The 27,784-nt window shown below is 40.6% G+C and overlaps 1 protein-coding gene across 2 annotated transcripts in view; it reads left to right on the top strand.

Annotated features, from left to right (window-relative positions):
• The window catches only part of SUGCT (succinyl-CoA:glutarate-CoA transferase), a 583,247-nt gene that overhangs the window by 203,255 nt on the left and 352,208 nt on the right, over nucleotides 1-27,784 (top strand). For both annotated transcript variants that reach the window (XM_080665575.1, XM_080665574.1), the window contains exon 11: nucleotides 13,501-13,598. In XM_080665575.1, coding sequence (XP_080521701.1) covers nucleotides 13,501-13,598 — 98 coding nt within the window. The remainder of the gene's footprint in view (nucleotides 1-13,500; nucleotides 13,599-27,784) is intronic.

Raw genomic sequence — 27,784 nt, 5'->3', positions numbered from 1 at the left:
TCATTTAAAGTAATTTTATGTTGAAAATACTCTTTTCTAAAAAATTAAAATATATTTTTATTGATTTTAAGGAGGACGGGAGAGGGAGAGAGAGATAGAAACATCAAAGATGAGAGAGAATTATCAATTGGCTGCCATGCCCTGACCAGGAATCAAATTGTGACCTCTGGTTCATAGGTCAATGTTCAACCACTGAGCCACACCAGCTGGGCTGAAGATACTCTTATTTTTTAGCAATGCTTAGGCATTCAAAAAAAATTTGATGATTTGCATTTATCTAGGGCTCTTTTTGGTCCTTTTTTTTTTTTTTTAACTTAAGGCCTTAGGTTTCAATTTACTTTTTCCAGTTGTAATGCCATAAATATAATCTAGTTCTTTAAAAAAAAATGTGTGTGTGTTTTTCCCTTGCATATATGCAAGGCTTCAACTACTGAGGATGTTTTCCCTGATTGGGACACTTTTTTTTTTTTTTTTTTTTTTACTAACTATATTACCATGAGCTTTCAGTTTTATTAAAGATGCCTATGAGTTCCTTAGAGGAACCTTATTTATTGTGGTTAACTTATTATGTACAAAACTTATTTATTACTGTGCCTCTTTTGAATGAGAGGTTAACGATCAGAGCTAAAAACCACAGCAAAGGGGTGGGCAGTACCACAGAGAAGGTGACAAATGGAGATAGTTCTGATTGGAGGAAGGGCTGGAACATCTGAGGTGGGGAAGAGGGGTGCTTTTATAATGGTTTCTCTGAATAAGTGTAGAGAAAATTGATTCATACATTTGATCTGGGATCAAAGAATCTTTATTGTGAACGGTCAATGTTAAAAATATGAAACATACGGAAGCTGTTGCCTATGAAGTCATTTGTGTACTCTAGCTCCAGAGATGTAAAAGCCAGTTCATTGCTATAAACGAGTACAGATTGTCTTCCTGGGCCATATGTTTTGGAGTTTTCTCTCTCCAGAAAAGGTGGGGGAGGAGAGGAGAGAAATTACTGGTTGACATATTCTTTACTGTTGAAAATAACTGTACTGAATTCTTTTATTTTTGATTCATTATTGCTGATTAATTTGAAACTTTTGAACTTCCTCATAAATATCCATAAGAACATTTATTGGAAAAGATTTTTATTTCAAAGCAGGATATTTGCCATAAATCATAGTACTAAAATATGAGTTATCGTTGAGTTTTATGACACATTGTTTAAAAAAAGGACTATCAGAGGGCTTTGGGGAATGGCATACTGACCTTGTTTTTTCCATATGTGAGTTAGGAATGATAATTCCTGTTTTGAGCCATTAAGACAATATCTATAAAATTCTGACATCTTCAGAAAAAAATTGTATATAAGATTTTAATGTTATTTACATCATTTACTAGGCATCTTGAACAAACATTGCAATCTGATTGGCTTTTTCAACCTTCATAATTATATCCTTATATGTAAACTTGTTTTAAAAACCTTTTCACCTAAGAAGTATCATCTGTGTCCTTATTTACTTTATTATTTAAAAAAAAACAACAACTTTACCTAAGGATTTTTTTTCTTTTTTAGAGAGAGAGAGGAAGGGAGAGGGAGTGGGAGAGAAAGAAACATCACTATGAGAGAGAAACATCGATTTGTTGCCTCCCATATGTTCCCCAACCAGGGTTCAAATCCCTGTCAAAGCAGCCTGGGTATGTGCTTTGACAGGGAATTGAACCTGTGACTCTTTGGTACATGGGATGATGCTCCAACCAACTGAGCCACACTGGCCAGGACACCTGTGTTCTTTTTTTGATGCAAGATTTTCCCCCTCCCAACTGTAGTGGGTGAGTTACTTCTAAGTATTTTTTTATTCAGATACTAGAGGCCCGGTGCATGAAATTCGTGCATGGGGGGGGGTGTCCCTCAGCCCAGCCTGCACCCTCTCCAATCTGGGATCCCTCTCACAATCCAGGACTGCTGGCTCCCAACTGCTCACCTGCCTGCCTTCCTGATTGCCCCTAATCACTTCTGCCTGCCAGCCTGATCACCCCCTAACCACTCCCCTGCCAGCCTGATTGATGCCTAACTGCTCCCCTGTCAGCCTGATTGCCCCTAACTGCCCTCCCCTGCAGGCCTGGTCACCCCTAACTGCCCTCCCCTGCAGGGCTGGTCCTCCTCAACTGCCCTCCCCTGCAGGCCTGGTCCTCCTCAACTGCCCTCCCCTGCAGGCCTGCTCCCCCGCAATTGCTCTCCCCTGCAGGCCTGGGTCCCCCCCAACTGCCCTTCCCTGCAGGCCCGGTCGCCCCCAACTTCCCTCCTCTGCCAGCCTGGTCACCCCTAACTGCCCTCCCCTGCAGGCTTGATCACCCCCAACTGCCCTCCCTTGCAGGCCTGGTCCCTCCCAACTGTCCTCTCCTGCTGGCCATCTTGTGGTGGCCATCTTGTGTCCACAGGGGGGCAGCCATCTTTGACCACATGGGGGCAGCCATCTTGTGTGTTGGAGTGATGGTTAATCTGCATATTACTCTTTTATTAGATAAGGTATCTCATACTGAGAGGCCTGTCATTCAAACTGGCCTTTTAGAAGAAGAGATCCCCAGTTTTTGACAGTGAGCCCATCAAGACTGTTCTTTTGCCAAGTAAGAGCCACTTTGAAATATATGGCCACTCTACTTCCCTACCTCCTGGGGAGAAATGTAGCAATATTGCCTGCCACAAATGAGTAGAATTCACTTAGGCCTAATCTCTTCCCAAAATAAAATTTGATATACTGCTTAACTAATACTTCTTGGGGAGGTTCCTGTTAGGGATCTCTTATTGTCAGGGATTAGAGTGAGGGCAAGAACATTGGGTTCAAAGCTTGGAGTTGAGAATATCTTCCTGCATATAAAGTGTACCTTACTTTATAAAAAATCCTACTTTATGGCCTTTAACATGATACAGAAGAGTAGGGACTGTGAGCATATGTAAGCTATTTCAAGCTGATTGATGCCAACTCTAATGGGTATTCCTATTTGAAGTATATTGACATCCTTTTAAAAGTTATTTGGAGTTAAAATTTCTTTTATTGGAGGCAATATGCATTGGCTCCCAACTTCAGCATGCATAGCAAATGTCCATTCCCAAAGATTTTGACTTAGTATGTCTGAGATGGGGCACAGGAAGGGATCACTGAAGGGCCCACACAGAGACTTGTCCAACCTGGGCACAGCGAAAAAACAGGTTTAAAGGGCACCTACATATATGGGAAGTAAATTCATTTACTAGCCCTAGAGCATTTGCCAAACCTGAGGGCAACTGTGGGAACTCTCTCTGATGTCAGAGACACAGAAGAGCACCATTTGTTTTGCTGCCACTCCACCTTGATTTCATGAGCACAAACACAGTCCAGAAGTTGTAGGCAGCTGGCCAAGGCCATCCTTGTGTGCCCCAGACCCCATGCCCACACCAGCTCTGTGACTGGCCCCTGGACTCCCTATGGTGCATGCCCTCTTCAACTACAGCTCAATCCGCGTGCAGTGCAGTTTGTCCCCTGGACTTACCGAAGCCTCAGCCTGCTCCAACTACAGCTTCACCTGGCCTGCCAAAGTGGCCTTGGCTCTGCTTGTCCGCCGGGACTGCCTGTGACCTGTGCCAGCCCCAACTAAAGACCCAGCCAGCCTGCCAAGGCAGCCCAGGTGCGGCTTGCCTCTGGGACTCCCTATAGCCCTCACTTTCTCCAGCTCCAGCTCCAACTGGCCTGCCAGACACCTGGTACACATGGTTTACAAAGGCGACTCTCCTACGTAAGGCCACTTCTTCATTACCAGCAGAGGTTGCTGTTTTGTCTAATTCAAAGAGGCGTAGCCTAAATGAGGAGACAGAGAAACATGTTCCAAATGAAAGAACAGGACAAAAACCCAGAAGGACTAAATCAAATGGAGATAAGCAATCTACCAAGTAAAGAGTTCAAAACATTGATTATAAAAATGCTCAACAAACTTAGGAAAAGAATAGATGAACTTAGTACTTCAACAAAGAAAATAACTGTGGAGAACAGTATAGAGTTTCCTCAAAAAACTAAAAATGGAACTCCCATTTGACCCAGTAATCCCACTTCTAGGAATATATTCCATGAAACTAGAAACACCAGTCAGAAAGGATATATGCACCCCTATGTTCATAGTAGCACAATTCACCATAGCTAAGATTTGGAAACAGCCTAAGTGCCCATCAAATGGAGATAGTGGATTAGACGGAGATGAGTGGATTAGAAAACTATGGTACATCTACACAATGGAATACTACGCTGCTATAAAAAAGGAATTCCTACCATTTGCAGCAGCATGGATGGAACTGGAGAGCATTATGCTAAGTGAAATAAGCCAGGCAATGAAAGAAAAAATACCACGTGATCTCACTCATTTATGGAAAATAAAGAACATTATAACCTGATGAACCAAAAGATAGATACAGAGGCAGTAAAGCATTGAACAGACTGTCAAATTACAGTGGGAAGGCTGGGGAGTATTGGGGAGAGGGGGAAAGAGATCAACCAAAGGACTTGTATGCATGCATATAAGCACAACCAATGGACACAAGACACTTGGAGGGGTTGGATGAGGGCATGTGACAGGGGTTAGGGGAGGCTGGGGGAAGGTCAATGGGGAAAAAAGGAGATATATGTACTACTATATGTAATACTTTAAACAATAAAATAAAATAAAAAAAGAAAATAAAAAAGAACAGTAAGGACTGAAGAATATAATAATTGGAATGAAAAACACACTAGAGGGAGTCAATAGTAGATTAGATTCCACATATAAGTGAGATCATGTGATACTTTTCTTTCTCTGACTAGCTTATTTCGCTAAGCATAATACTCTCTAGGTCCCTCCATGCGGTCTCAAAGGGTGAGCGATCCTTCTTTTTTTACAGCTGCATAGTATTCCATTGTGTACCACAGTTTTTTAATCCATTCATCTACATGATCTCACTTATATGTGGAATCTAACGAACAAAATAAACTGATGAACAAAATAGATCCAGAGACATTGAAGTGTGCAACAGACCAATGTATTTCAGAGGGAGGGGAGGCGGGAAGAGATTAACCAATGAACTTATATGCATATATGCATAACCCATGAACAGATAGTAGTGTGGGTAGGCCTGGGGAGAGGGTAAGAGAGGGATTAAGAAGGGTATATGGGGGGAGAACATCTTACAAAAAAAGATAAGTTATAAAAAATAGTAGATTAGATGATGTATAAGACTGAATCAGTAACCTGGAAAACAAGGTAGTGGAAATCACACAATCAGAAGAGAAAAAAAAAGAAAAAAAAAAAAGAAAAGAGATAGATTATGTGACCTTAGGGATAATATCAAAGAAGCATTTAAACATTTACATCATAGGAACACCAAAAGTGGAAGAGAGAAAGGGATAGAAAAACCTATGTGAAGTGATAATGTCTGAAAACTCCCCTAACCTGGAGTAGGACTAAACATTCAAGTCCAGGAAGCACAGAGAGTCCCAAACAAGGTGAACCAAAAGAGGTCCATACCAAGACACATCATAATTAAAATGCCAAAATTTAAAGATAAAGAATCTTAAAGATAATTTTCTTTAGTGATGTGTTTGAATTCTTTTGTCTTTACTTTTGTGTATCTATTATAGGTTTTTGGTTTGTTGTTACCATGAGATTCATATATAATAAGCTATGTTTATAACAGTCTATTTTAAGTTTTAAAATTAATATTTAAAAACCAGTTTCATTTTAATACACAAATGTGAATTTTAAGAAAGAGAAATTGAGAAAAAAAATCTCATTTACAATTGCATTAAAAAGAATGAAATACCTGAAAATAAATTTAACCAGGTAGTAAAAGACCTGTATTCTGAAAACTACAAGACATTGAAGAAAGAAATCAAAAAAGACATAAGTAAATGGAATATACCATGCTATTGGATTAGAAAAATTAATATTGCTAAAATGTCTATGCTACGCCAAACAATTACCAGATTCAATGCAATCTCTATCCAAATGACAATGTCAGTTTTCACAAAACTAGAAACAAATAATTCTAACATGTATATGAAACCACAAAAAGCCCTGAATAGCCAAAGCAATCTTGAGAAAAAGGAACTAAGTTGGAGGTATCATGTACCCTGATTTAAAACTATATTATAAAGCTATAGTAATGAAAACAGTAGGGTTCTGAAATAAAACCAGACACATAGATCAATGGAACATAATAAAGAGCCTGAAATAAACCAACATGTATATGGCTAATTAATCTATGACAAAGGAGGCAGAAATATACAGTGGGGAAAAGATAGTCTCTTCAAAATATGTGTTGATAAAATTGCACAGACACATCCAAAAACCATGAAACTAGGCCACTTTTTTTTTACACTATGTACAAAAATAAACTTAAAATGAATTAAATACTTGAATGTAAGACCTAAACCATAAAATTCTTAACAGAAAATATAGGCAGTATACTCTTTGGCTTAGAAATCTCTTTTTTTGGATATGGCTTCTTGGGCAAAGACAAGAAAATAAAAAAATGCAAATGGGAATACTTCAAACTAATGAACTTTTGAACAGTGAAGGACAGCATCAACAAGATGAAAAGGCAACCCACTGCATGGCAGAAGTTGTTTGCAAATGATATAATTGATAAGGGGTTAATATCCCAAACATATATAGATTTCATATGACTCAACATAAAACAAACAAGCAAAATAGAAACAGACTCATGGATACAGAGAGCAGACTGACAGTGTCAGAAGGGAAGGGGTTGGGAGACTGGGAGAGATTAGGAAGTACAAATTGGTAGTTAAAGAAAAGTCAGGGAGATGTAGATTACTACATAGGAATCCTATCTAATAAAAGAGTAATATGCAAATTGACCATCACACCAAGACACAAGATGGCTGTCCCCACGTGGACACAAGATGGCCACCACAAGATGGCCTGCAGGGGAGGGCAGTAGTGGGAAGTTAGGGGTGACCAGGCCAGCAGAGGAGGGAAGTTGGGGGTGACCAGGCCAGCAAGGGAGGGCAGTTGGTGGGGACTAGGCCTGCGGGGGGGGGGGGGGGCAGTTGGGGGGGACCCAGGCCTGCAGGGGAGGGAAGTTGGGGGGGACCATGCCAGCAGGGGAGGGCAGTTGGGGGGGACCAGGCCAGCAGGGGAGGGCAGTTGGGGGGGACCAGGTCTGCAGGGGAGGGCAGTTGGGGGGGACCAGGCCTGCAGGGGAGGGCATTTGTGGGTGATCAGGCCAAAAGGGGAGAGCAGTTGGGGGGGACCAGGCCTGCAAGGGAGGGCAGTTAGTGGTGACCAGGCTGGCAGAGGAGGGAAGTTGGGGGTGACCGGGCCTGCAGGGAAGGGCAGTTGGGGGGGGGGGGACCAGGTCTGCAGGGAAGGGCAGTTGGGGGGGACCAGGCCTGCAGGGGAGGGCAGTTGGGGGGGACCAGGCCAGCAGGGGAGGGCAGTTGGGGGGGACCAGGTCTGCAGGGGAGGGCAGTTGGGGGGGACCAGGCCAGAAGGGGAGGGCAGTTGGGGGGGACCAGGCCAGAAGGGGAGGGCAGTTGTGGGGGACCAGACCTGCAGGGGAGGGCAGTTGTGGGCGATCAGACCAGCAGGGAGGGCAGTTAGGGGTGACCGGGCTAGCAGAGGAGGGCAGTTTGGGGGGACCAGGCCAGCAGGGGAGGGCAGTTGGGGGGGACCAGGCCAGCAGGGGAAGGCAGTTGGGGGGGGGGGGACAAGGCCTGCAGGGGAGGACAGTTTGGGGGGACCAGGCCTGCAGGGGAGGGCAGTTGAGAGCCAGCAGTCCTGGATTGTGAGAGGGATGTCCAACCACCTGTTTAGACCTGATCCTGGTGGGATCGGGCCTAAACGGGCTGTTGGACATCCCTCAAAGGGTCCCAGATTGGAGAGGGTGCAGGCTGGGCTGAGGGACACCCCCCATGCACAAATTTCATGCACCGGGCCTCTAGTCTATACTAATAAAAGGGTAATATGCAAATTGGTCACAACGCCCTCACAGTTACATCCAAACAGCAGGCTGCATGGGGTGACAAGGCTCGCAGGTGTGTTAGTGAGGGATGACCAAACGACTCACCAGCAGTCTGAATGGGGTGACCAGGCTGGTAGGGGGGTTAGCGAGGGATGACCAAACGACTGATAAGCAGGCTGCATGGGGTGACCAGGCCGGCAGGGGGGTTAGCGAGGGATGACCAAACGACTCACCAGCAGTCTGCGTGGGGCGACCAGGCTGGCAGGAGGGGCAGTGAGGGGCGACCATTCTGTCAGAGGGGAGCAGTTGGGGGGGACCAGGCCGGCGGGAGGGTATTTGGGGGCAACCAGTCCAGCAGAGGGGGCCAGTTGGGGGCAACCAGGCTGGCAGGGGGGCAGTTAGGGGCTACTGGGCTGTCAAGGGGGGCAGTTAGGGGCGATCAGGCTGGCAGGCAGAGGCGGTTATGGGTGATCAGGCTGGCAGGGGGCGCAGTTAGGGGCGATCAGGCAGGCAGGCAGGTGAGCAGTTAGGAGCTAGCGGTCCCGGATTGTGAGAGGGATGTCCGACTGCCGGTTTAGGTCTGATCCCGGGGATCGGGCCTAAACTGGCAGTCGGACATCCCCCAAGGTGTCCTGGATTGAAGAGGGTGCAGGCTGGGCTGAGGGGACCCCCTCCCCCCCGTGCACGAATTTCATGCACCGGGCCTCTAGTATAGTCAATAATATTGTAATAACTATGTATGTGGCCATGTGTGTACTTGAAACTTGGGGCACCACTCTGTAAAGTATGTAATTTTCTAACCATTATGTTGAACTTCTGAGGACAGAATAATATTGAATGTAAACTCTAATTGAAAAATAAGTAAGTAAGTAAGTAAGTAAGTAAATAAATAAATAAATAAATAAATAAATAAATAAAATGGAGAGAGAAGTGAAAAAGATTCCCTGGGGTAGAGAGCATCTCAATGGTATAATTTCTCTTTTAAATGTTTCACTTTTTCACTTCCTTTAGTAATAATAAATTGACCATCACACCAAGACACAAGATGGCTGTCCCCACGTGGACACAAGATGGCCACCACAAGATGGCCTGCAGGGGAGGGCAGTAGTGGGAAGTTAGAGGTGACCAGGCCAGCAGAGGAGGGAAGTTGGGGGTGACCAGGCCAGCAAGGGAGGGCAGTTGGTGGGGACTAGGCCTGCAGGGGAGGGCAGTTAGTGGGGACCAGGCCTGCGGGGGGGGGGACACATTACTCTCCCACATTTTACAAAGCTACAGCACACAGAGTGCTCTTTCTAAAAACCTCTGTCACCACAGCTGATCCAAGAATTGGCCTCAAGGCTTGTGAAGGAATACAAATCTTACCTCCCTCCCTTAGAGTGAATAAGTTATTTCATGATGAAGGCCTGGGGCAGAGGGCGGGGGCAGGCTAGAAGGGTTCAATGGGGAAAAAATAGGTACATCTGTATAACTTTAAACAATAAAGATAAATTTAAAAAAAGCAAGTGCCTTCATTAAATCACAGCTTAAATTTATAAATCTGGCCTCACTCAGAATATACTTTAGCTACATATAACACTACTCTGTGACTGCACTCAAGGGTAACTGGGTTGTCTCGCATGTCCTTATTTGACTTATTGGACCTCTTTTCTCTTTGGAAGTGTTAAATAGTGAGCAAAAGTAATGTTTCTAGAGAAACTGCTTCATGTGTTATGATCTCTACTCATTCTAATTATTCTTTAGGTGCTTTAAAGAGTGCTGCTTAGGAAAAAAATGAAACAATGTAAATGAAAGTGCTTTATCTATTAAGCACTAAACAAATGTCATGTACTCCAATTAGGTACCGTTTTCCCTAAAAGAAATAATAAAGCATTTGTTTGTTCAAAAAAGAATGGCAAAGAGGGAGGAAGAATGCATTTACTTAATCTTCATTTTAAAAGGCTATTTCTATTGGATATAGAATTCTGGGTTGACAGTTCTTTCCTTTCAGTCCTTTATGCACATTGTGCCACTTCGCTCTGAGTTATGTAGTCTCTAACAAAAAATCTGCCGTCAATTGAGTTGATGTTCTGCTATAAGGTAATACATAATTTTTCTTGGGGTAGTTTCAAAATTTTTATCTTTGTCATTAGTTTTCACCAGTAAGATTTTGATGTATTTGGGCATGGATGTATTGAGGTTTATCCTATTTGAGGTTCTATGAAATTATTAAATCAGTAGGTTTTTAATTTTTACCAAATTTGGAAAGTTTTCAGCATATCCTCTTTCTCCTCTCATTCTGGGAATATAATAACCTAAATATTAGACTTCTGCTGTTGTCACACTGGTCCTTGAAGATGTGTTCTTTCATTTTTTTGGGAGGGGACTATTTTTCCTCTTTCTGTGGTTCAGATTGAGTAATTTCTAGTTATCTATTTTCAATTTTTTGACTGTTTACTCTGTCATCTCCATTGTGCTATTGAGCTCACTTAGTGAAGTGTTTCTTTTTTATTTAGCTGTATTTTTTAGTTCTAAAATTTCCATTTGGTTCTTCATATCTTCTATTTCTTAGCTGAACATTTCTACTTTTCCATTTAGTTCTTTTAATATGTATTTTTAATTATAGTTGACATGCAATATTATTAGTTTTAGGTGTACAACATAGTGATTCAATATTTATATATCTTACAAAGTGATCACCAATAAGTGTAGTAATCACCTGTCACTGTACATAGTTATTACAATATTATTGGTTACATTCCCCTTCTATATATTACATCTCCATGAATTGTTTAGTTTATAACTGGACATTTGTACTTTCCCCTTTATTGCCCCCCACCCTCCAATCACCTTACTGCTAACAACCATCAGTTCTATCTAGGAGTTTGCCTCTATTTCATTTTGTTTGTTTGTTTTGTATTTTTTATTCCTCTTAAAAAAGAAATCATAACATATTTGCTTTCTCTGTCCGACTTATTACACCTAAAAAATGCTCTCTGTTCCATTGTTCTGTATGATCCAAACTTTTTTTCCATAGTGGTTGCATCAATCTGCATTTTCACCAACAGTGCACTAAGGTTTCCTTTTCCCTGCATCCTCCCCAACACTTGTTGCTTGTTAATTTATTGATGGTAGCCATCTGACAAGTGTGAGGTTTTATCTCATTGCAGTTTTGTTTTGCATTTCTCTGAGGATTAGTGATGTTCAGCAACTTTTCATATGTCTTTTGGCCATCTGTATGTTCTCTTTAAAGAAGTATCTGTTCAGGTCTTCTGTGGACTTTCCCCCCCCCCCCCCCCACTTTTTAAAAAAATTGATTTCAGAGAGGAAGGGAGAGGGAGAGAGATAGAAACATCAATGATGAGAGAGAATCATTGATTAGCTGCCTCCCACACCCCCCACTACTGGGTAATCGAGCCCACAACAACAGGCATGTGCCCTGACCTGGAATGGAATCTTACCTTCCTGGTTCATAGATCGACTGTTAATCACTAAGCCACACTGGCTGGGGTCTGCCCACCTTTTAATTGGGTTGTTTGTCTGAGTTCTTTATGATACACTTTACCAGATGTATCACTGGTGAATATCATCTCTTACTCATTAGATTGTCTTTTCATTTTGTTGATATTTTCCTTTGCTGTGTAAAAACTTTTTAGTTTGATGTATTCCCCTTCGTTTATTTTCCCTTTTCCCCCCTTGCCAAAGCATATATATTAGAGAAAATGTTGCTAAGAGAAATGTCCAAGATTTTACTGCCTATGTTTTATAGATTTCAAGTTTTACAGTGAAGTCTTTAATCCATTTTGAGTTTATTTTTGTAAATGATGTAGTTTTAATTTTTTTGCATGTATCTGTCCAATTTTTCAAACACTATTTATTGACTAGACTATCTTTATCCCATTGTCTGTTCTTGCCTCCTTTAAAAAAAGTAGTTGATCATATAGGTGTGGTTTTATTTATGGGGCTTTCTATTCTGCTCCATGGATATATATATCTGTTTTTATGCCCGTACCATGCTGTTTTGATTACTGTAACCTTGTAGTATGGTATGATACCAGGTTGATATTTATTTTGTATCCTGCTACTTTACTGAATTAATTTATCAGTTCTAGTAGGTTTTTGGTGGTATCTTTAACGTTTTTCTCTATATAGTATCTGCAAATAATGACAGTTTTACTTGTTTATTTCCAATTTGGATGCCTTTTATTTTTTCTTCTTGTCTGATTGCTATGGCTAGGAGTTCCAGTATTATGTGGAATAGAATGGTGAAAGTGGACATTTCTGTCTTGTTCCTGATCTTGAGGGAAATGATTTTTGTTTTTTCCAGTTGACTATGATGTTGGCTGTGGATTTATCATTTATGGGCTTTATGTTGTGGTATGTTCCCTCTATTCCCACTTTCCTGGGAGTTAATATCATAAATGGGTGTTGGATTTTGTAAAATGCTTCTCTGCATCTATGCATGTAATCATATGATTTGTATCTTTCATTAATTTAATGTGCCTATAACATATTAATTGATTTGTTGATAGTGTACCAACTTTGCATCCCAGGAATAGGTCCCATTTGATCATGGTGTATGATATTTTTAATATATTGCTGAAGTCGGTTTGCCAATAGTTTGTTGAGGATTTTTGCATCAATATTCACGAGGGATATTGGTCTGTAATTTTTTTTCTTTGTAGTGTCTTTACCTGGTTTTGGAATTAGGGTAATGCTGGTGTCATGAGCTTGTGTGTCTTCCCTACTCTTGAATTTTTTAGAATAGTTTGAGTTACTTCTCTCTCTTTTGTAAGATGATTAATGGATTGATTTTATTTATACTGTGTGAAACAAATGAAACCATTAAATGTTTATACTTAAAGCAAATACATTAATAGATGGAGTGAAGCTTTCTGTAGGCTACAGGCCCTGACCCTAGTCTATAAATGCTTCTGACTTTCCAACCCAACTGCCAAACTCTGCCTCCACATATTGTTTTTAAAACATCCATTCCAAACCCACTAGGTACTTCTATTATGATTTTGTTAAGATTGCAGGATAGTGAATGGAACTTGGTAGATAGATTTGTTGTTTATGGAGGAGGAGCAAAAGAGGAGTATATAAAGCATTTTTATTTGTTATACCTTCAGGGAGAGATACTAAAGAAAAATAGTAGTACTTGTATTAGAAGAATATCTTAGAATTTGACATTATTTTAATGGTGAGCATTTAGGTCAAATGTGTGTGTGTTTTGCTTTTATTTTAGCATTTTGTACAACATCATGGATAGGACTAGCAGGACAGACAATATTTATTTACATGTGGAACAAATAAGGAAATGTATCTACAAGATTAGAGGATTTCTGTAAGTACAGACAGTCACAGCATCACGCATCCTAATGGCATGATTCTTCCCTCTAGTTTCCTTTGTTGCTCTATATCTCTTTGTGAGAAAAGGATAAAGACCATCGAGGAATGGTCTTGGGGAGGGAGTGGTAGGCTTTGAACACTAGTACCCACATGCAGATATGAGAAAAACTTGTGAGTTATACATTAAAATTATTTTTATCTTTTAGATCTTGAATTTGCCTGAACTGATTGATGACTGCAAGTATAAAACCAATCACCTTCGGGTACAGAATAGAAAAGAGCTTATTAAAATATTATCTGCACGGTAAGCTTTGATCTACTAATTGTACATTTAAGAATTATGTCATTAGCATTTATCTAGTGTTTTGTGGTGTTCTTTTAGGTTTACTTAGATTAAGTTGAATATTTTTTTCCATCTCACAAAATTGGTTAATGGGAAGGTATTTTAAAACTAAGTGTTTTCTTTATTTGAATGCATTTAAAAGCATTTTAATTGTCTTCTTAAGTACTGAGTCTTAACAGTGCCATAAACAAGAAAGTCACAATGCACTGATTGTCTGTGGCATGTTCTTTGGGGTTAGCACATCATGAATACTAATAACAACAACAATAATAATTTAACATTAGTTTTTACCTTTACTGTCTTAAACACTCTACATACCTGATCTCTCTTAACCGTTACAATCATCCTGTGAACTCAGCTTTATTATTCCCTTTCTTACAGACAAGGAAACTGAGACAAATAGAGGTTAAGTCAGGAGTTTGTTGGCTTTTCTGACCCCCTTCTGTGAAGTTTGTCATGATGTTTTGAAAATGCCATATTGAGCTATGGTCACAAAGCATTAACGTTAATTAGAGTATATGATTTCCCAATTATTCCATTCATATCAGGTTATGCTTCTGTTAAAACCTGTACGAATTTGTCAAGTTTGCCTCAGAAGACTGTAGTAATTCTTATTTTTTTAAAAATCAGTTTTACTTGTTTATTTCTACATTTCTAAATATATAAAATAGACTTTGTGGTTTTTGCAGAATTAGATGCCCACTTGAGCTATTCTTCATGTATGGAACATTGGCTCTCATTATGCCAATAAATTATGTACTGTTGTTCAAATACCATACCTTGTGTTTTGAAAAGGCACTTGTATTTCTATGTAGTATATATCAAAGTTTTAGAAATTGAAATTTCACTAATATAATATTTATATCTGTCTCCTTTATATCTGGGGCTTTCTACATGAGTCAACATTCATTACCTATTTGCTCTCTCCTGGATTTTAAGCACTTCCCCACACTGCCTGTATCTCCTCCATGTGCCAAAGGTTTTGCAGTCAATGGGGGCTCTGTGTGTGGGACTGATATGCAGAGAATGGGGGAATGAGAATTGGGCTCCCCTTTCTTAGTCATTAGTTAAATATAACTCTGATTCTACTGCAAAGCCTAAGAGCCCTCAATCATTAACCTTTCTCCACATGAGAACTGGCAAGTTATTTCTGTTTTTGGCTTCTTTGCCTCTCAAGCAGTTTTTAATTAATTTAATTCATTGATATGACTTTTTTCTTTCACACCATGGTTACCAAGTTTCAATAATAGGCTCTTGTGAGAACCTTCTAAAAGCTCTTTGATAGTCTAAATAAATCATATCCATTCTGTGAGAAGAGTAGACCCAAGAAAAATACAAAACCCAGGCAGATACAAGTGTCATCTTGCTATTTAGTTGCCAGCACTTTCATAACTTCAAGAACCTCTAAGTTAAGTTATTGGTTTCCTAAGTCCTAAAACTTGTATTCATTACTAAATTCTGTTACAGAATTCTGCTGTGAGAATATTTTTAGCAGCACCTGTAACAGATTAATTTCTATTTTTCTCTTTAGGATGAATTAAATATTATCATATTTTTCCTACTCGTATATACAGAAGGGGAATTTTAGCACTTTGGAACCCATCAAGTTCTTATGTCTTTATTTGTACTTAATAAGAAGCATCAATCAGACCTTCAAACCTCAGAGGGAAGGTAGGGGAGGGTGGGGGTAAGGGGGAGAGATCAAACAAAGGACTTGTATGCATGCATATAAGCCTAACCAATGGACACAGACACCAGGGGGGTGAGGGCATGAGTGGGGGGTGGGGGGCAATCAGGGGATAAGGACACGTGTAATATCTTAATCAATAAAGAAAAAAATAAAACAAAAATAAAACAGAGACTAGGGAATAGTCTTAAGAGAGGTCCTACTCAGATCAGGCACGCACACACACACACACACACACACACACACACAGAGGTAGAGAGAGAGAGAGAGGAGAGAGAGAGAGAGAGAGAGAGAGAGAGAGAGAGAGAGAGAGAGAGACCTTGTTTGGAGGCCAGGTTTCATGTGCTCTTGTTCTGGCATGTTGACATTTTTTGGTGCTCTCTTGTGATAATGTAGTTCTTCAGTCTTTTCCAGCTCATGTCTCTTTTCCTACGTGGTGAATCTAACAGTGATGACCAGGGAGATTAGGATATGATTAATTCCCTTTATAACCTTGTCATTTGTTTTTCTGAACAAATGTTAGTCAGACATCATGATCTTTCATAATCTTACATGACCTTTCCTTTCTCCCTTTTTCTCAATATATGGCGCCTGCTCCAGCCACACTCCCATTCGGCTTCTTTTGTTCTCTCTCCGAAATGCTTCCCAGATTTACCATTACTCTAAAATAGTCACGCTTCAAGGTTAATGCTACAACTTCATGAAATCATCTTCAAATGTCTCTATTTGGGTTCCCAGCCAGAAAAGAAGGTGTCCTTTTGTTCCTTGTATCCCGTTACTAAACACAAACAGAATCCACAGGAGTTGTTTTTGGGAAAGACATTGTTAAAGGTTGCTCAACACATTGTTCCTTTCATTTAACAGCAATCTCAGATCATAGACACATTAGCTCCCAACCACAAAAAGGAGGCAGCGTGAAAGGAAGGAGAGGAATCAGCATTTTTTTGAGGCCAAGGACTTACCAAAATAATATTATTAGTTTTTCTTTACAGATGAAAATTCTAAAGTATAGGGAGGTTAGTCTCAAAGTTAGACCCCATAGTGAATAGTTAGTTAGAAAAGATAAGTAAAAAGACAGTACCTTTATCACATATCATATTGTCTCCCTGAAGTGGTATATAAAATGTTATTGTGTTCTTGTTTGTTTATTCACTCAATAAACATTTTTTCTCTCTTTATGGATTAAGGAATTACATATGGGTCCTTATCCCCGCATGCCCCCCCAACCCCCCACTCATGCCCTCACCCCCCCTGGTGTCTGTGTCCATTGGTTAGGCTTATATGCATGCATACAAGTCCTTTGTTTGATCTCTCCACCTTACCCCCACCCTCCTCTACCTTCACTCTGAGGTTTGATGGTCTGTTTGATGCTTCTCTGTCTCTGGATCTGTTTTTGTTCATTATATTCCACAAATGAGTGAGATCATGTGATATTTATCTTTCTCTGACTGGCTTATTTCGCTTAGCATAATGCTCTCCAGTTCCAATAAACATTTGGTAAGCACCAAGGATAGAGAAGTAAAAGATCAAAATAAGTTGGTATAAAATAAATGCAGGGAAGGGAAATGAGGAGTGCCAAAAGTTGGGTCTGAGGCTGGCTATTCTACTTAGGCTGTCAGCCTCTGATAAAGTGACATTTATGCAGAGTCCTGAAGGAAACGAGGTAAGGAGAGCAGCAGATATCCTGGAGAAACTTTCCGGGCTGTAGGTGCATGGTTGGGAGTTTAAAGAGTAGCCAAGAGGACAGTGTACCTGGGGCTCAGTGATCAAGGGTAAGATTGGGAGTAGGAGGGTTCAGAGCAGGGGTGGGCAAACTTTTTTTTTTTTTAAATGATTTTCATGGGTTTTATTTTATTTTATTTATTTATTTTTTAATATATTCTATTGATATTTCACAGAGAGGAAGGGAGAGGGATAGAGAGCTAGAAACACCGATGAGAGAGAAACATCGATCAGCTGCCTCCTGCACACCTCCCACTGGGGATGTGCCCGCAACCAAGGTACATGCCCTTGACCGGAATCGAACCCGGGACCTTTCAGTCCGAAGGCCGACGCTCTATCCACTGAGCCAAACTGATTTTGGCAGGGCAAACTTTTTGATTCGAGGGCCACAATGGGTTCTTAAACTGGACTGGAGGGCCGGAACAAAAGCATGGATGGAGTGTTTGTGTGAACTCATATAAATTCAAAGTAAACATCATTACATAAAAGGGTATGGTCTTTGTTTTTTATTTCAATAGTTTTATTCATTTCAAACATTTTAACAAGAAGAATGTAAACACTAATTATTATAATTTGAAACTTCAAAAAATGGAGGAATCATAGCACAATAACATACCTTATATTGAAGATGGCAAAGGCAAAATAAAATTGCCTAACAAAGGAAAGGTACAAAAGCCTTTCAAATTAAACTGAAATATAATAAAATAATTTAAAACTAAAACAAATAGAAAAGAACAAAATGTGTAAACAGTAAATTAAACATTTTCTTTAGTGCAACTTCCAAATTATGCCCGGGACGTAGATGTAGATGGCAAAATGTAGACTGGGTTGAAAGGTTTTTGGTCTTTAAAACATCAACCTCAGTGGGACAGTGTTGTTGGTCTCCTTTTTAGCTAATGCTCTGATACTGTGCTCTCCAGGGGCGTGTCTCCCTACATCACCACGATAACGTGTCTACGCATTCCCAGGGTGATGTCGGGGAACGCGTCCACGGGCACTACAAGGAGCCTCTGGAAGATTGAGAGGTTGTTCCTTCTACTGAATGGGCGGATATAAATCCGTCCACTCAGAAGAAGGAGCTGTGGCCGTGTTTCCCGACGTTGCCATGTTAACACTGCTGCTGGTGAAGGAGCAGAGGGGCGAGCAGGAGAACCCTCTGCTCTTTCGGCTCTGCAGGCCTGATAGAACAGCCGAACGGGCCGGATCCGGCCCGCGGGCCGTAGTTTGCCCACGGCTAGTCCAGAGAGAAGTGGTAGGCAAATCATGTTGCAAAAGTTATGACTTTATGATAAAGTAGTTTCTTTAACTTGTGAAATTAAGGAATTGTTTTTGATCTAAAAATCAGTTTGCTTATCAGCAACTTCTATTTTCTAATTAACCAGAATAGGCATATTTTCCCCCACTTCTATTGAAAATATAATTGACATATAACATGTATTAATTTAAGGTATACAGCATAATGATTATATATGTATATATATTACAAAATAAGTTTAGTAATAATAAGTTTCGTTAACATTCATCACCTCAAGTAGTTATATATATATATTTTTTTTTTTATGGTAATTTTTAGGTTTAACTCTCTTAGTAACTTTCTAATATACAATAGAGTATGGTTAACTGTAGTCACCATGCTGTATGTTAAATCCCCAGAACTTTTTATCTTATAACTGGAAGTTTACATTTTGACACCTTCACCCATTTCTCCCACCCTAAAGAGATGACTTGAAGTGAATACTGTACCTGTAGAGTTCAAAGTCTTCCAGTAACTTAGAGGCAGCAAAACCTCCTTTATCAAATGAAGATACTTGAGAGGGACTCAAGAGTTTCAGTGGTATATGCTTCCCATTCATTCATTCTCTCACTCATTTATTAACAAACATTTATTGAACCTCCTATATACCAGTGACTGTTTTGAGCACTAGGAATATTGTTTTTTTAAAAAAACAAAGACAAAAGCCCTGCCCTACTGGACTTTGCTGAGAATAACCCTGCAGACTTTCTAGAAGACTTAAATTTTTTTTTTAAAGAACTCTTCCATAGAGGATCCAAGATGGTTACAGGGCAGGTGAAAGCTACACACAGCTTCTCCAGGCACCAAACTGGATTTAGAGCTAAATTATAGAGCAATCAACCTGAATAACTAACTGAAGGACAGCTGAACAGGAGCATTATATTCAAGGGTTTATAGAAGAAGCTACACAGAGACTGGTAAGAAGGGCAGAGACGTAGAGAGGGCTGGCCCTTGCACCCAGGTGTGACAGCTGAGAACTAAGAAGGATATGTTGGCTGCAAAAGTCCCCTTGAGGACCATGGGATCTCAACCCCATGCTGGGACCCCCAAAACCAGAGCATCAGAGCCGAAAAGAGGACCTTCATAGCGCCTGGCAGCAAAAATCAGTGGGCCTCTGTCTACTGGGAAGAGGAGGGAGTCCACTAGAATCCCAAGTGCTCTCCTAAAGGGCCAGCACACTGAGGCTTTCTCTTGGGCACTCACCTGGGACTTTGGTAGAGGGAAGGTGACTCATGGGTGTACAGAAGCCATAAAGAGAAGATCTGGGAGGTGTGGCCCTGGAGAGAGACCTTGAGGGTCGGCTACTGAGGTCCCATCCTGAGTTAACATCCCACACCACGTGCAGGTGCCATCTCCCATGGTTGGGCACTCCTATTCTTACAGCACTAGCTGGGGGACTACACTAACCCAGTCCTCCAAATGCTGGCGACACCATCCTGCCAAGCTCAAGTCCAGCAGAAAGGACTGTTGGCTTCTGGAGAAGTCATAGGCAGACTCTAAGACAGTCATTGGATTGTGTGGCTTTGGAAAGGAGGCTAATCTTTCCCCCTCTTCTGTGGGCTTGGCAGGTGCCACCCCCATCAGAAGACTCTGGCCTGGCTGTGGAGCTAAGAGAGGTGTGCAGCTTGCTCCCCTCCAGCAAGCCTGCACCACCCCCAATGGAGAGCTGCCATGTTCTGCTTCCCCATATCCTGCTGGCCCTGTCCTGTTGAGCTCAGTTCCACAGGGGAAAGGGATGCAGCTTAGAGCTGGAACCATTGGCATGACTCCTTTGGAGCCTCTTGTCAGGGTCTCTGATAGCGCAGCAATTTCACTTCTTATGACCTAGCAATTTCACTTCTGGGAACATATCCAAAGAAACTTGAAACACTAATTCAAACAAATACATGCAACCCTATGTTCATTGCAGCAGTATTTACAATAGCCAAGATCTGGAAACATCCCAGGTGTCCATCATTAGATGAGTGGATTAAAAAGTTATAGTACATTTATTGAATGGAATACTACTTGGCTATAGAAAAGAAGAAAACCTTACCTTTTATGACAGCGTGGGTGGACTGAAATTATGACAAGTGAAATAAGCCAATCAGAGAAAGACAAATAGCATATGATCTCACATATATGTGGCATCTAATCAACCAAATAATTTAACAAACAAAATGGAAACCGAAGCATAGACACATCAAACAGACTGATAGCTGTAGGAGGGGCGGGTGCTTGTGGGGCTGGGTTAAAAAGGTGAAGGGATTAAGGAATATATATGACACACAGACATACATAACAGTATGGTCTGAGGGAATGGGGGTAGGGGGAGGTGGAAGTGGGCACAAGGGGGATAAACGGGCATGGAAAGAGACGACTTTAGGTGGTGAAAGCCCAGTGCAGTGTGCAGATGGTATTTTATTGGGTTGTACACTTGAAACCTATATGGTTTCATTGACCAATGTCACCCCAATAAACTTAATAAAATGAAAAAAGAACTCTTCCATAAAAACATTTGTTGTGATATGTCTAAGTAGTTAGCTTTCTACTACTTTTTATTTTTTGATAACATTTAAAAAATTTACTTTACAAAAGTATTGCAGTTACAGACTGTGCCTGTAAATAATTTATTATCTTTTTGCTTTTTTTTAGCATGTTCATATACATGCTATAATTTTGTTTAGTGTGGTGTTCCCATCATTTCTATAATAAAAGCATTGTTTTGGTAACAATAGCTACATTACCATGTGAGTATACCATGTTTTTGCCTGTTGTCTGCTATTAAACATTACATTATAATACTTTTCCTTTAATGCTCATAGACAATTTCCCTGGCCTACATTTTTATTTTAAAAAGTTGTTAAAATATGTATAACTGTAGAGGGAGTTGTGAGAGTGAATTTGCACTGCAGACAGCTTTGAAAACACATTCTAGGAATGATGGACACAGTGTTTATTTAAAAAAAAAAGAATTACTATTACCCTTTTTTACTCAATTTGGTATCCAGAAGTAAAAACAGAAGCATCTATGGATTTTTACAAGGTCTCCTCTCCTAAATATGCCTAAATGTTTCTTCTCCTGTTTCAAAATCTTTCTTACAAAGTATTAATTTTTTCTAATTAAGTTTTGGTTAATTTCTTGAGTAATTTTCCAAGATAACTTCACTGTCCACGGTAAATCATTTAGTTTTTTAGAATCAGATGATGCACTTTGTGTTCTTCTATGAAATCCATAGACCCTTTTAAAATGCTTATCAGAAATGTCAGTCACTTACATGCCTTTTCTGTTATTCTTGCTAAATGCAGTTTGATGCTACTCTCTGGGAGTGGTTAGCCTCCTTCAGAGGACGGCAGCTGCATGTTTTTGTCATCAGTGAGTTTTCCTTTCACAGCCAGCGCAGACCCAATCCCCCGCAAGTGCTCTCAGGTATTACTATTCCCATCAGTGTGGTGAGCAACTTTCATTTATTTTTTAAAATGTAAAGATGGAAGACTCTCCTCCTGAGCTTGCCATTCTAGCGAGGGTGCTGCAGAAAGTCTGTTGACGCAGCTGCTGATCATGAAAAGTAGGCAAAGCTAAAGCATGTGAAAGTTCCCAGCTAAAACTCAGAAGGGATATAAAAAAGGTTAATCCAGAGCCTGTTAAATCTAACCCCTTCTTTGCAGTGCTAAGTAGCAGCACACTTCTGAACCTCAGCCACTCACACATTGGACCAGCATGATTTGCAATAGTCACGACCTCAGGAGAGAGGTGAAAATCATGAAACTAAAGAGAAGTAAAGATGATGTATTAGTACTTGGGGAGAAATAATAGGAAGACATGAAATGAGGATGAAGGAAAAGAGAAATGATTGAGAAAATAGAAATATAATTCACTTTATTCTCCCCCTTTCTCTCTTTACAACATTATTGGCCACTGACTATGGGCCCTGCCTGTTCCTGCAAATACAGAGATGAAATATGAGGTCTGGGATTTAGAGGAGCTCATGTTATAATCCTATATAATAAAAGCCTAATATGCTAAGTGTCTGGTCGTCTGGTCATCTGTTCAACCAGTCAAAGTGTAATATGCTAATGATATGCTAAGGATGCTCAACTGCTTGCTATGATGTGCACTGATCACCAGGGGGCAGATAGTTGACCGGTCAACCAGTCGCTATGACGTGCACTGACCACCAGGGGGCAGATACTCCGACCAGTAGGTTAGCTTGCTGCTGGGTCCAGCCGATCGGGGACTGAGCGAGACGGGTCGGATACGCTGTGGAGCCCTCCCGCGGGCCCTCCCTGGCTGGGCAACCTCCTGCATCCCTCCCCGGCCCTGATCGTGCACCGGGTGGGGTCCCTCGGCCTGGCCTGTGCCCTCTCACAATCTGGGACCCTTCAGGGGATGTTGGAGAGCCAGTTTCAGCCCGATCCCTCAGGCCAGGTTGAGGGACCCCACTGGTGCACGAATTCATGCACCGGGACCATAGTTAGGAAATGAACAGGTAAGACAATGATTTAAGTAGTGTGTGCAGCGTGCTAGGATCAACCTAGGCACAGGATGCTGGAGTCCAAAGAAGGGGCAAACACCTCAAACTGGGGAAGTCAAGGAAGGCTTCCTGCAGTTGTGCTACCTGGGTCTTGAAGGGCAAGTAGAATTAGGGAAATGAAGAAAAAAGATAGTTCTTAAGAGGAAATAGCAAACTAAGTGTAATTTGATAGGGAAGAAAAAAATCACAGGAGGAGAAAATGTATCTTGGAAGATGACACCTTTTAAATTGCCTTTTGAAAAGTGCTACACATGTTAAGCAGGTGTATATCAATATAGTATAGTAAAGGCATTTCTGACATGTTGGTTACACTCAGTTGTTATAAATAAAACTTCACAGCATTAGGATAAATTTACCTTATAAACCGCTGTGACAATTCCCTTTAGTGAAATAAGTTTTGAATGATCATATTTTTTTCTAAATTATGTTTCTAATATGTAATTGAATACTTGCTTATTTTCAGACTTTACTATATTATAATGTAAAATTAAATGCCCTAGTTCAGGGCCTTCTAAACAAAGGTGCTAAACAGATACTTTTTGAATTGATTCAAGGGTTTATTCAAAAGCTTCATTTAATCCTATCAGATTTTAAAATTTGGTGTCAAATTATTTTTACTAGATTTGTGCAGAATATTGGAAAGTAGGACCTGGAGCAATATTTGGTCGTTGATGGAGGGATTGTAACCTCAAAGATACTTAAATGGAACATTAATTTTTAAAAACTGACATCTTGGTACCATAAGGTAAATTTGGTCACTCTACTTCCTGCGTAGGTCTTTCACGGACGCTGCAGGGTTTTGAGGGTAAAGTTTGAATTACCTGAACACCTGGAATTGCATTTCCCAGCCTTGTCACCTTACAATCACCTGCAATTCCTTATACCGTAATGTGGCCTGGTGCTTTAAGCCTCTCTGTCTGCTCACATGGCCATTCCTTTCCTCTGAAATGATGCCGCTTTTTTTGTCTCACTGGTTGCTACTACCAGTCCTTTAACGTGAGCACGTGTTTCAGGAGCTTTCCTTCTGCACTTGTCTATTTCAGCAGCCCCTCCTCTGCAGCCGCATTGGAGCACTTACAGCCCTCAATTGTCCTCACTTGTTTACCTCTTTCTCCTGGCAAGAGAGTAAATTTCTCACGGTAGAGACTATGTCTTTTTTCTTATTAAGAGTTAATTTATTTTGGAGCAGTTTTAGGTTCACAGCAAAATTCAGTGGACAGTACAGAGGGCTCCCATATCCCCCTGTCCCTTCTCAACATTCCCTACCTGAGGGGTACATTTGTTACAACTGATGAACCTACAAGGGCATAGCATAAGAGACTGTATCTTTTTTATTTTATTTCTAGTGCCTATTTGGGTTTCAGGCACTCAGTGAGGGAGGGGCAAAGCTTTCCAAGGTTGACAGAACTGGCCAAAGAGGAAAGAGGGAAGATCCCTCAATGTCAGGTCAAAATAAAAACAGGGGAGCAGTGGTAGCCGGACATGATGACTTTGTCTGAACTAACCTAGGAGACCTCTGTTGTGATCACCTAACGTCAAAAGCCTGAATTGGAGATGAGAGCCTTCCTTTGACTAACTCTGGGGTCTTGAGCAAGTCCTCTGAGTGCTCTGAGCCTCAGGTTTTCCTACTTACGACGCACATTCCAAGACCTACCTCATAGTGAGAAATAACAAGCAGAGCAGGCATAGAAACTGCTGTCATAGCATTCGGCACACCATGGTGCTCAATCTCTTTTAGGAGACTCTCACCCCTCAGGAATCATAAGTTACAGCTCCTGAATTTTTTATTATCAAAGTTTATATCATTTTTTTAAATTCATGAATCGCATACTTTGGAGAGGATTTTCTCTTCCAAACTGTAATTATATGAATTAACTTCCTCAATTTTGATTTCATAAAGTTCTATTTAACTGCCAGTCAAATCCTGATAGGATGATATAACTTGGTAGTATTGTATTGATTTGATTTAATTCTAGCAAAAGCAAAGCATGCCATTCTAGTTGGCCAGTATGGCCTTGCTCCAGCTAACTTAAAAAATAAATTTAAAATAGCTCACAGGACTCAGGAATACATTTAACTTTGCATAGCACTCTTAATAAAGGCTATGAATAGTGTTTAGTATTTTTATTTTTAAACCACAAGTGGATCTTAATAACTTGTATTCTATTCCTTTTCAGGAGACATTTGTTTCTCAGTGTTGGCAATGACTTTGGAACTTGTGAATATTCTACTTGCTCTGTTCTGTGCAGTTGTGACTGTACTCTATAAAGAATGAAACACTTCTGTGTGTCCCTTAGTTGCTCTGCTGTGTTAACAGACGCTATGAAAAGGTTCAGTTTTGGGCCTTTGAACTAAGTAAAATACATCCTGTGTCATTTTTATGGTTAAGTTTTTCAAAGCTTTAATGAGTCTTTGGCCTTCCTGAAAGCTGTTGACTTACTTTTTTATTCAATAACATCTGTAATACCCTTAATTTTTATTTTTAGTAGAAAATAACACTACCTCATATTTTATTTCTAATAGCTATCTATCTCTTGCCCCTTCTCCTTTCCTCCTTTCTTAAGTCCCCATTTCAGTCCTCCTTTTTGCCTTCTTTCCCTGCCCCATCTTTCTGTCCTTATCTTGTCTTTCACATTTGAACTGTTTTAAAAAGAAATAATAAGTGGACATCAGGTATCAACTTCCTAGTTGGGTTTTACTTCTTTGTATGAAGGCTTCATTGAACAAGTGGTTTGCTTAGAGAACAGGGAGGATTTTATCAGTGGCCACCCTTATGATATCATGTAGAAGGGCTGGAAGGAACATCCAATCCATGGAATATAACCCTACTTTACACTTTTTTGCTAATTTTAGAGATTCTGCAATTATAGATTTTTTTTTGGTTTAAAAGTTTGCTCACTCTTCAAGTTTAAATAACACAGGGAGAGTTAAAGCAGGAACTCTTATTCCTTAGTGAAATAAATTTTCCCAGACCTTTTCCTCAGACTGGATTTTAATGTGGAGAAGGTAGAGGGATCATGCAAGCAGTGTTTGCCTAAGGTGAATGAAGAGAAGAATGAAAAGCCCCAGAGATTAGGTTCCCCTTACTGACACTCCTGCCAGGCCGGGGGGCTATGGAAGTCTCTTTAAATTCTGATTAATTCCTCCCCTCTCTAAACCTGGCAACAATTGACTCTCCCATGTCTACATGTTTTTAATATACATAGAGAAACTCATTGTTTTCTTCTGAAGATTTTTTTTATTGGACTAATAGTCTCTTTCCCATCTGATCACATTTAAAATCTCTTCTGCCAAACATCTTCCCCCCACACCCCAACTTCTATTAGTATCTTATGAGGCTGCATTTCATGTGATTTATATACATCCTCAACCTACATATTTAGTTTATTGTAACCTCCCCCCAGCCCTCCATAATGCTTTGAATCATATCATTGTAGGTTTATCTGGCGTACGCTGAAGAGGGCTGATTTGGATAAATAGATCTGACATTTGGTGAGGGTCACATTTGTTTTCTTATGCATTCCATGGAAGCTCTACCATTATCAGCTAATAGATGGTCCCTTGTAAAATGTCTGTGTTTTATGTGGTCCATTTTCTGAATGTTGGTGATTTGGAGATAGATTTAAGTGGATATGTGTTGTTACTATAAAATCAGCCTGGAGGGGAAAAGAATGAAACACAGCCCTGGAATGCATCCTTCTGGCTTACAGAATGCAAAGGGAACCACCGCAACTCCAAACCAGCTCCTCATGACCAGGGCTCTTTCCATCCTGTTAAGAGAATTCTTTGTGACTGAGAAGCAAATGATGATTTTAAGTGAGTCAGGATGCAATGGAATGTCATCCCACTCACCACCCTCCCTTCTTTTTTTCCAGGAGGGCTATAAAACATCCCACACTGCCTTTCAGAAGAAAGAATTAGGTGGTAGTGGTGGGACATTTATATGTCCTTGTAGGGTGAGGGTGGAGAGTGATGGTGGTGGGTGGGAGTCCAGTAAACTGTTTCCCTGAATAAAAAAAATAATTTCCTTGTTTATTGAAATGTAATGAATATTTTTAGAGACATGGAACTTGGTGAGCTGGATAGAATTGGGATATCATTGAAATTGACCCCTTTATAAGTGTAAGAACTTAGAATTTAACAGCATCTTGGTCAGAGACCCCTGGAAATCTGGTGGAGATTCCACAAAGCCAACTCCAAAGGCCTTGGTGTGGGGAGGGTGTAGTCACAGCTCTCCAGACGTTTCTGGCTGACCTTGTTTTGCTCTTGACGTTTGAATTGAGTAGAGAATCTCGAGTTTGACTGGTTCTCCTGTGACCCTGTTTTGAACCTCAGACTCCCAGACTAATTTCTATTCTGCCCAAATTCCTGCCTGCCTTTGGCCTAGATTGAGTTCTGTTTGGCAACTACTTTGCCCCCACTTGGGTTCTATTCTTACCTCCTTTTAGCTTTGGTTTTCCAGCCTTCCTTGGGTTTTTGATCTTACATCAACTGATGTTTTTAGTAAGAGCCGACAGCGGACATCCCTGCTGTCTTGATTTACACCGGCTGTCCAGCATCTGGACATATTCTCTAGTGACCAGCTGCTCCTGACCATCTTCACCTGCACAATCCACAGTAGCTTTAGCTAGCTACTCACTGCTTCTGGTGCCAGACTGGACCTACCGTAGTTCCACTTTAACATGATTTTTCCAGTATCATCACATAGTCCATGGGCGAGACTGAAATTGGAATCTTCTGATGATGAATGCCTTTTCCACAGTACCTACAGAATAATTGCTTATTCTCCTTTTCTATAGCTATACATTTTATGTTTCACACAATCCTTCCTAGGAAAAGAGAATAAGTGAACATTCTTTTACCCTCAGACCCCTCATGTACACACGTACACACACACACACACACACACACACACACACACACTCCCCTT

The sequence above is a fragment of the Plecotus auritus genome, assembly GCF_963455305.1.
Source record: "Plecotus auritus genome assembly, chromosome: 4".
Taxonomy (NCBI): Eukaryota; Metazoa; Chordata; class Mammalia; order Chiroptera; family Vespertilionidae; genus Plecotus; species Plecotus auritus.
Note: the sequence above shows the minus strand (reverse complement) of the source record. Positions and strands in the feature narration are given on the sequence as shown.